At 40.8% G+C, this 10,520-nt stretch overlaps 1 protein-coding gene across 1 annotated transcript; it reads left to right on the forward strand.

Moving 5' to 3' along the window:
- Window positions 1-147: 147 nt before the first annotated feature.
- On the forward strand, window positions 148-9,963 carry LOC103458251 (uncharacterized). The gene is made up of 8 exons (XM_081603443.1): window positions 148-482; window positions 1,424-1,545; window positions 2,222-2,360; window positions 2,907-3,028; window positions 6,880-6,990; window positions 7,075-7,181; window positions 7,271-7,361; window positions 9,264-9,963. Exons 1-8 carry the CDS (start codon window positions 386-388, stop codon window positions 9,375-9,377), a joined length of 903 nt encoding a protein of 300 aa, XP_081459569.1. The 5' UTR covers window positions 148-385; the 3' UTR covers window positions 9,378-9,963.
- Window positions 9,964-10,520: the final 557 nt, after the last annotated feature.

A 10,520-nucleotide genomic window follows, 5' to 3' on the forward strand; every position in this document is an offset into this window, starting at 1 on the left:
AATGTTCATGTGTTATATAAAATAACTGTGTCACACTTATGATTTAGTTTCATTGGTTATGAACAAAACAACTAAATGATTATATGGGATATTCCATGATGATTCTGTATTTTTGTCCTGTAAGTGTAAATGCTCCAACTCTCATCGGTTAGTAGATTGGAGCCTGCAGTAATTATATTTTTCCACAAGGTGTCAGTAAGTCACTTCTACCTTTAGAGCTCGGAGCGGTGAAGAAGAGGAAAGAGGAAAGGTGGAGTAATAATAGTAGAGATGATAAAGTAAGCTCCCCCGGTTCCCCTCTAAAGTTCTAGCACGTGTTTTTCGGACCGGGACCCGGAGAGAGGCGTAACACTCGGCCTGTTCTCGAAGCTTCTACTGAGTCATCATGAACGCCGATGAGGCCAGGCTGAAGCTGCGGGAGCTGCTGGGCCAGGTGAATCCCTCTGAGCTCCCAAAGTTACTGGACTGGATGAAAAACTCAGGTAAACACCTGCACGGATGTCTTCCCTCCCACTTCTCGCGATACTTCATTCTGACCAGCCTGACTTTGAGGCTAAGCGTGGTTCTGACAACAGGAATTACCTGTGACTAGTGACGAGCAAACTACAGTCTCAGTTCAGTACTTTAGAACACTGAGCATGGTCTTTACTGTAATCTTACTTTTCCAGAGCTTCGTGTATTTGAAGGGCTTAGTCAAAGTATAGATCTAATTTAAGTAAAATTAGATCTAGATTTGAATTGACATTCATAGATGCTCTTTGTCCAATCTAAAATATATAAAAATGAGCCAGGTTCCAAGTCCTGCTGGAAAATGAAATTAGGTTCTCCATACAACCTGTCAGCAAAAGGGAGCATAAAGAACTCTAACTCTAATACTCTGACGCCACTGTATGTTTTTAAAATGGTCTTTTTTTTAGCACAAAGTTTTGATTCATGTTCCTAGATATATGTTTTAATCTCTTATTTATTTATTGGTTTAATTGTATCCATTGTAATAGCTTTGTTTTATTTTCTGTGTATTTTTTAGACTTTTGTAGCCCTTTGAAATCTCAAGATACAAAGGACATTTTAATAAAATCTATTGTATCATTATTAAATACAATGTGCCACATTTTGGGAGCAAAAGTCGGTGCTGACTTAGCAAATAAATTTGTAATTCAATACATTTATGCCTTGTTTTTTGTTTTAAAGAAACATTTTAAGTCGGTTCAGCACTTTTTTCTGCACTTCACCTTTGCTGTCATTCTTAGGTAGAAAAAGCCTCCTCAGCTCATCAATTATCTGAAACTGTTATACAGGTTTTTGGTAGAGCCTCTGATGTTGCTTCTTAAAGAACCAAAATGTCAGTTGTGTGTGTGTGTGTGTGTGTGTGTGTGTGTGTGTGTGTGTGTGTGTGTGTGTGTGTGTGTGTGACCCTCTGCAGATGAGCTGGATCAGCTGCTGCTTGACAACAACAAGGTGATCCTGCAGAGCATTGCAGAAGACTTGAGAGCCAGACTGCCGGTTGATGCCATGCTGCCATCTGAGACTGCTGCTCAACACAAGGTTCCTCCATGGTTTCATCTGCTGCCATCTCGAAGCATCTCATTACTGAGCTGCAGTTGTCTGTTTCTGATGTGGATAAACAACCACAATAATCCTGAAAAGGGTGCAGTCTGCATTCAGACTTTAACATGACCGTGCTCGCATTCATCTGCACGGACTTAAATGGTGCATGCATGAATGAATGAGGCGTTTTCATTGGTCTGTCTGACCCTGTCTGGCTCAGGTTGTCATTGTGGTGTGATGTGATTACATGCCTTTGTGTTCTCCAGTAATCTGCACACAAATGATGTAGAGAAGACGTAGTCTTAGCGTGGCAGTATTATGTAAAATCAACTTTTTTGAGCTTCACATTAAGTCATAATGTTATCCCCTCATCAAAAACAAACCTGCAGTGTTCCGTTGACTCTTTTATTCACTTCTTGAGAAATCTTTTAGTCTCCATAGTAACTATTGAGATGTGCAAAACACCTGGGTGGACCTAGCCCCGCCTTTGAGGTGCAGCTCCTCCTCAGAACTGCAGTTTCTGAGCCCAAGAGCTTCTGCCTCACAGAGCAGCCTCCCCCCCACGATTCCCCAGTTCAGCTCCTCAAGACTATCCAGCAGCAATTAGCAAACACCTGGTGGAACTGCACATCAGCTGAGCTCATTACTCTACTGATATGGTTCTGTCTTGTAGATGCAGCAGCGGCAGCGGCCCACGGTTCATGTGGACAGCTTTCTGTACAGTGAGGACCAGGTGGACGTTCTGTGTGAGGAGGGCGCCATGAGCAGGAACTACTGTCTCAGCTGTGGATCCTTCAGGACTGCCCCCCTCGGTAGGAACATGGCTCTGCCTTCTGCCTCCACACACACGATGATGATGGAGCAGCTTGTACTCCAGTGTGATTGACAGCTCTAAGACCCTCATCCTGGTTCTGATTGGTTGTCTCTGACCATGTGGTGTATTTAAACAATAAATGAATTGATCCAACTGGGACGATTCATTTATCACAAATTCTCATAAACATTTGACACTGGAACTAGAAGACATTTTAAATATCCGAAATAAACAAAACAACAAAAACAACAAATAAAATTAATCATGAAGTTTCTCTACATGAAATTGTCCTTTAAAAAAGGAGCTAGTTGAGACCAAAGCAAAAGACTGAAGACTTTTATCATCCAGTTTTTGGTAGAAAGAGAGAGAACAGAGAAAAACAATAAATCATTCAAATTGAAATTATTGATTTCATCTTAATTTATCGTAATTGATTTATGTGATTATCATGACAGGCCCACACAGACTGAGTGTCATAAGTAGTGTACTTATGAACATGCATGTAAACCTGGATGTTTACTCCTGTTCTCTTCTTCTCCTGCAGATTTCATCTCACACTCGTTCTCAGTGTCAGAACTTCAGTTCCTGTTCCAGAATGTTCTGCCGGACCTCAGTGGTCGGACTGTGGTGGATGTTGGTTCCCGACTGGGAGCAGTTCTTTATGGGGTCAGAGTTGGTCTTAACCTTAGTGAAACCCACACATATCCAGAAACGTGTCAATGCTAGTGATAGTTGTCATAAAAACCTTGTTTCAGATGGTGCGAGGTGAGGTATGATCGAAATGATCAGAACATGTTGCTCAGTCATGTGGTGGTACTTTGTGTTCTTTCCCAAAATGAATCAGCATGTCTCTTTAATCAATCAATCAATCAATCAAATTTTATTTGTATAGCACATTTCAGCAGCAAGGCATTTCAAAGTGCTTTACATAATTAAAATAAAAACAGAAATAAACAGTGAGAAAGAGAGAAATTTAAAAAATAAATAAAAATAAAAAAAAAACAAACTCCCGTTGTCCTTTGCGGAATTTAACTAACTATAGAGGACTCCGCCGTCCTTTGCGGAATTTAACTAACTATAGAGGACTCCGCCGTCCTTTGCGGAATTTAACTAACTATAGAGGACTCCGCCGTCCTTTGCGGAATTTAACTATGTCATAGAGGACTCCGCCGTCCTTTAGCAGGGGACGCCGCCGTCCCACACAGAATTTAACTAACTTAGAGTTAGGGGAGTCTGCCCTCCCGCGGACTTTAACTGCTTTTATTGTACCTGACAGTGCCTAGGATTCTCAGGGTTTAACTTCCTTTGCGGAATTTAACTAACAATAGAGGACTCCGCCGTCCTTTGCGGAATTTAACTATTTCATAGAGGACTCCGCCGTCCTTTAGCAGGGGACGCCGCCGTCCCACACAGAATTTAACTAACTTAGAGTTAGGGGAGTCTGCCCTCCCGCGGACTTTAACTGCTTTTATTGTACCTGACAGTGCCTAGGATTCTCAGGGTTTAACTTCTTACCAGAGGACGCCGCCGTCCCACACAGAATTTAACTAACTTATAGTTAGAGGAGTCTGCCCTCCCGCGGACTTTAACTGGTTCCATTCCATTTCCATTCCACTGTAATTTTCATCGTTTTCCACCCTCATTTTTCACTTTCTTCCCCATACATAAAAGAAAGAAGAAAAAAAAAAAAAATTCAAAACATTAAAGACATAAAAACATGGAAGACATCAAAACCCGCACTCTAACCCTAATTTAGCCATAAGCAACTCTAAACAGGTGGGTTTTAAGTTGAGATTTAAAGGCACCCAGTGTTTCAGCTGTTTTACAGTTTTCTGGAAGTTTGTTCCAAATCTGTGGTGCGTAGAAACTGAATGCTGCTTCTCCTCGTCTGGTTCTGGTTCTGGGGATGCAGAGCAGACCAGAACCAGAAGATCTGAGGGGTCTAGACGGTTGGTACAGTAATAACAGATCTTTAAGGTATTGTGGTGCTAAACCGTTCAGAGATTTATAAACTAACATCAGTATTTTAAAGTCTATTCTCTGAGCTACAGGGAGCCAGTGTAGGGACTTTAAAACTGGTGTTATGTGCTCTATCTTCCTGGTTTTAGTGAGAACCCGAGCAGCAGCATTCTGGATCAGCTGCAGCTGTTTGATTGATTTATTAGTCAGACCTGTGAAGACGCTGTTGCAGTAATCAATGCGGCTAAAGATAAATGCATGGATGAGTTTCTCTAGATCGTGCTGAGACATAAGTCCTCTAATCCTAGAGATGTTCTTCAGGTGATAGAAGGCCGACTTTGTGACTGTCTTAATGTGGCTCTGAAGGTTCAGGTCAGAGTCCATCACTACTCCCAGGTTTCGGGCCTGATCGCTGGTTTTTAGTTGTAATAACTGAAGCTGTGCATTGATTCTAGTTCGTTCCTCTTTAGGTCCAAAGATAATAACTTCAGTTTTGTTTCTGTTTAGCTGGAGAAAGTTTTGGCACATCCACACATTTATCTGTTCTAAGCATCTATTCAGTGATTGGATGGGTTCAGAGTCACCTGGTGACATCGTGATGTAGAGCTGTGTATCATCCGCATAATTGTGGTAGCTAATCCTATGTCCTGTTATAATCTTTGCCAGAGGGAGCATATAAATATTGAAAAGAAGGGGTCCTAGGATTGAACCTTGGGGTACCCCACATGTGACCTTTGACCTCTCTGATGAGAAGTTTCCAATTGATACAAAGAAATCCCTGTTCTTTATGTAAGATTCAAACCAGTTGAGCACTGGACCGGAGAGTCCGACCCAACTCTCCAGTCGATTCAGTAAAATGTCGTGGTCAACAGTGTCGAAAGCTGCACTGAGGTCCAACAGAACCAGCACTGTGGTTCTCCCACAGTCTGTATTTATATGGATGTCATTGAACACTTTTACAAGGGCCGTCTCCGTGCTGTGGTGAGCACGAAAACCAGACTGGAAGGAGTCAAAGCAGTTTGTTATTGTTAGGAAGTTATTTAATTGCTTAAAAACAGCTTTTTCAATAATTTTGCTGATGAATGGGAGGTTGGAGATCGGCCTGTAATTCTGCAGTAGGGATTTGTCTAGGTTGTTCTTTTTTATAAGTGGTTTGATAACTGCTGTTTTCAAAGCCTGGGGGAAAACACCTGAAGAGAGCGATAAGTTGACTATTTGGATCAGATCATTGGCAACAACAGGCAGGACTTTCTTAAAGAAATGTGTGGGTAGGACATCCAGACAGCAGGAACTGGAGCTTAATTGACTTATAATTTCTTCTAGGGTTTTATAATTTAGTAGTAGAAATTGGGTCATTTTTCCTGCATTTGTTTTGTTTGGGCACAGCATTGGTACTGTCTTTGGAGTGGATGAGCAGATTAATCCTCTGATCTTTTGAATTTTCTCTGAAAAGAAACTAGAAAACTTGTTGCAGGCGGCAATAGATTGAAGTTCAGGTGGTAACGTCATTGGAGGATTTGTGAGCCTGTCAACAGTGGCAAATAAAGCTCGAGCATTGTTAATGTTTTTGTTTATGACATCTGCAAAGAAAGCTTCTCTCGCATGTTTCAGTGTTGTGTGATAGTTACGTAGTCTTTCCTTGTAGATGTCATAATAAACGTGCAGTTGACCTTTACGCCATTTCCGTTCGGCCCTACGGCAGAGTTGTCTTGCAGATTGAACTACTTGTGCATTTCTCCATGGAGATTTAAGTGAATATTTACTTTATAAAGTTCTTAGTGGATGTTTTGATGAGTTCAGGGACATGTCTGTGTGTCAAGGTTTTAGATTTAAACAGAGGAATTGGTGTAATGTTTGGTGTAAATTAGTTAGCATATCATACAGGCAACTACATATATCTTGTTTTAGTCTAAAAAAAAGGGTCATAAAGTCCAAAAACTGAGTTAAATCATGTTTAATAGATTTTGTGTGTAGATCAGTTTGTTTGTTTTCAGTGAATATCAGCAAATCAAGAAATACATTTAAAAGATACAGACCATTATTGACAGTACAGTCAGTTACCCAAACAACAAGCAGATTCAGGCGTTCTGATAATAAGGACTGGAATAAAAACACACAAGAAACGGAGACAAGTTTACTGCCAGTGTTATTAATGAAACATTCACCCTGTTAGCAGGTTACTCAGGTTCTCTGTCACTGTGACTGTTATCGATCAGTACCTTTCAACACAAACTGATCTAATTTATATACAGAAATATGTTATATATATATATATATATATATATATATATATATATATATATATATATATATATATAGGATGTTTATAACAGAAGTTGATTGTATAGTTGATTATAGTATAGTTGATTGTGCTATAAAATGATAAGTGGCTGGAAAACACATAACACTGCCCCTTAAAGATTAAACCCTTTTCTTTCCAATCTTGAAATGTTTCAAGTCTAATTTAGAAAACAGTGCTATTGAAATCATTGGGAAAGACTTGAAAACCATGTAAATCATTGTTGTATCATATTGTGATGAACATATCATGTGTTCAGGGTTGTGTGTACAGTTCAGCCTCTCGCCTCATTGGACTGGAGCTCAGTGAGGACTTTGTCAGGCTGCAGAACGACACGCTCCACAAATATGGCCTGTCTGATCGAGTTCAGGTTCGTGTCTCTGATTGGCCCTCATCCCTTTTCATACACACACTCTCACACTCCTTTAATAAAAACTCCCCGTCGCCCCTGCAGGTTCTCCATGCAAACGTCTGCACTCAGGAGGTTCTGCTGCAGAGCGCGGATGTTCTGATCATGAACAATGTTTTTGAGTACTTCATGGAGCCCACCGAACAAATTGGGTAGTTCTTCTGAGACTGTGCAGGAAATATCCATAAAACACCAACTGTGACCTGCATGCTCTAAAGGAACGTTTGCTCTCTGTGTTCAGAGCCTGGAAGTTCATCATGCAGTCCTTCAGGAGGAGAGGAGCCTTGCTGGTTACTGTTCCCAGTTTGCAAGAGAGTCTGGATGCTCTGCAGGTACCTGGAAAACACCAGAATGTTGCATTTCTTTCAACACAGAAAAGAGAATTACCGTAGTTTAGTTTTGCACAGCCAGAAAATCAGCTTGGAGCCACACCAGTTCGTTTTTCTTTCAGATGTTTCTGATTCCTGTCAACAGACTTAATTTTATTGTGTTTAGACATACTTATTCACAACATATAGGTCTGTCATGGTAATAAATTTTGCCAGAGGATAAATTGTCCCAGAAATTATTGCAATAAACAATAAAATTGTTGCTCCAGAATTGTATCATCTAGGTTTTGGTAGAAAAAGAGAGAGAAAAGAGAAAACAATAAATTATGCTAATGGGAACTACTGAGCTAATTCTAATTTATCATGTGATTAATTGATTTATTACAACTGGTTTAACAACATACTAAGTCTGTCTGTGGAAACCCTTTATGATCCTGATCACTATTTCTAAGTGCTGATTCATTGCCTGTCGCTAAGCAAATTTCTAAACACCAGCTAGTGACTTTAACCGTGATTTCCTGACTATAAGTCATTACTGTTCACACGCTTTGAAAGCTGCAATTCAGCTAATGTACAGCTTTTTAGCCACTCCACACAACTGGTTTGGAGTGGCTGGACTCTGTGTGAGGACAGCATGAGCTGAAGAGCAGGACGAATGTGACATTAAGAGCAACGACGAAAAAAACTGAGGAAATGTATGAAGCTGGTCAACTCTGACACTGAAGAAGACAACTTTAGTGGTTTAAGTGTGCAGAAGGAAGATGAAGATGGTAGACTGTTTTTTTTTAAAGCCGCCATTTACAGGCTGCTTTAAAAAGGAAATGTTCGGAAAAAAGCATTTAGTGTATGTATTTCATTAAAAGTTTCAATTATCTTTCTATGTAAATATGTTGTGTTCTTGCATGGACACCTGCACCTTTTGACAAGTGCAACACTGAATATGTAAACTTTTTTTCTTTTCAAAGTTGTTGGGTGTGGCTTATATGCAGCTGTGGTCAAAAGTTTGGAAATTACGTTAACAGCTGAGTGTTTGAAAAGTTCTGAATCAGTTTGTCCATTATTCCAGCTGCCATTTGGTCCCTTTCTGCTTCCTCTGCACACCTGCAGCTCTTTCTGTACTCATGTTTTTAACCAATTCATATCGCTTTATTTTAGGGAACCACAATATATCGGCCCTAACATGGGTATCAGCCGATAGTTGCCATTTTTTTAACATATCAAATCAGTCTGATAAATAAAACTGGATCGATATTGACAACCGATATTTATTTCCATCTTGTTGCTGTTTGTTTCTGGAGGTTGGTCATGTGGTGTTAGTTTGGTCATGTGGCAGTAGCTGCATTTTCGTTTCAAATATGGGCATAACCATGTCAATTTTATGATTATGTCAAAAAAAACATAATTTTACAATTCTGGTGTTTCCATTAAATAAGAAGCTCAATTAAAATCACATCTGAATAAGTTTGTTGATGCAATAAGTCATTTAAAAACATGCTGCGCTTTGATCCTCCAGCTGATTCCTGTCATTTTCTTCTTTATGCTTTGTGGCAGTGGTAGCATCAGGTTGTTGATCATGTGACTGGGATGAGGGGAAAAAGTCTTTCCATTTCAGTTTTGCTAAAAAAACCAAAACTTTTTATTGCTTTTTTAATTGCCATGTTTCCATTAAGTAAATTTATTTATGAAATGCTAAATTGTGCAATTATATGGTCAATGGAAATGCAGCTAGTGACAGTGATGCAGCATTAATATTGCTATCAATGGGCAACATGGGGAGTTTAACTTAAGCCGTGGTGAAGTAAGGGGTGTAATGAAATTGGAATATGTATCGCATGTTACTATCTATTGACTTCTGTTTATTGCAACCTATCTCCATCTCTATATATCACTTCTCACATCCTTCAGGTGCCACTACCACCAGGCTGGGTGGAGGAGCTTCCTGTAGACTGCAACGTCTACCTGGGCCGAGATGTAGACCCTGAGGAGCTCAGACAGATTCATCTGTACCGGGTCGTCTGACGCTGGCAGCTCCACCAGGATGAGGTCAGGTGACTGCGGACAGAAACGACCCTACAGAGTCATGTGACTGCAAACGGAGCTCCTTGGAATGGAAAGTATGACTATGAACAGATCCAGCTGGACGAGGTCATGTGACTGGAGACAAAGTGACCTGTAGTGGATCAAGTGACTGCAGAATGAAACAGCTGTTCTCAATCATCCAAGCACATTTCTCCACCTGTCAGGAGGTGGTGCAGCTCTGTGATGCAGGTGGTTCCAGATCTTACTGGAAGTGGTTTGAAAAGGTGGGAAATTATGCTGGACTGGATATGTTTTAACAAAAGTCTTCATTTGCACTCAGAGTTCAGACTTTCTGAAGTCCAGGATCAACTTAAGTCCGAATGTGAACTTCGAATGTCTGAATGTGAGCTCTAACTCAGAGGTTCTTTACCGCCCGCCGTCACGCCAAACGTGATGGCGGGCCGTAGCTTGGGGACCACTGCCTTAATCCATCATTGAGAATATTTTTTTATGTTTATTGTTATCTTTCTAAGTTTCTGTTATGTAAAATTTGATACATTGCAAAATATAAAAGATACCAGCATTGTCTAGTGTTCGTTTACTTGATCTTATAGACAGGCAGTGGCGCAACTACACATTATTCAGGTGGATGCAAAAACATAGATCGGCGCCCCCCCCCCCGACCGAGGGACGGAACGTCAGGGTGAAGGAGCGACGCTCACTCAGCACCCCCCCCCCCCCCCCCCCTGAGAGGCGACGATACGTGAAGGGTAAAACTCGCTACATTTACCTCGTTATGTGCGCGAGGTGAAGGAGCGTAAGGCGCGCATTAGTGTACGGGAAAACATCATCGGCGCGCCGCCCCCTCCAGACGGGGTTTTGGCGCCCCCTCTGGTGCTGCGCCCCTATGCGTTGCATACCCTGCATACCCACTTTTTGCGCCACTGTAGACAGGGGTTGATTTTGGTCTCCCTAATTACATTTTTTGTGTTTTAAGTTGTGTATTATGACATGTTAGGTCCTTAGTAATGAATCCTCTTTAAAAGTCTTATCCAGGTGAATCTCACTGAAGGTGGGCACAAACAGGAGACTTTAAAAATCAAACTCAACTATACTTGATGTTAAGAAAACTACAGAACATGT

The sequence above is a fragment of the Poecilia reticulata genome, chromosome 22 (genome assembly GCF_904066995.2).
Source record: "Poecilia reticulata chromosome 22, P_reticulata-male-v2, whole genome shotgun sequence".
Classification (NCBI taxonomy): Eukaryota; Metazoa; Chordata; class Actinopteri; order Cyprinodontiformes; family Poeciliidae; genus Poecilia; species Poecilia reticulata.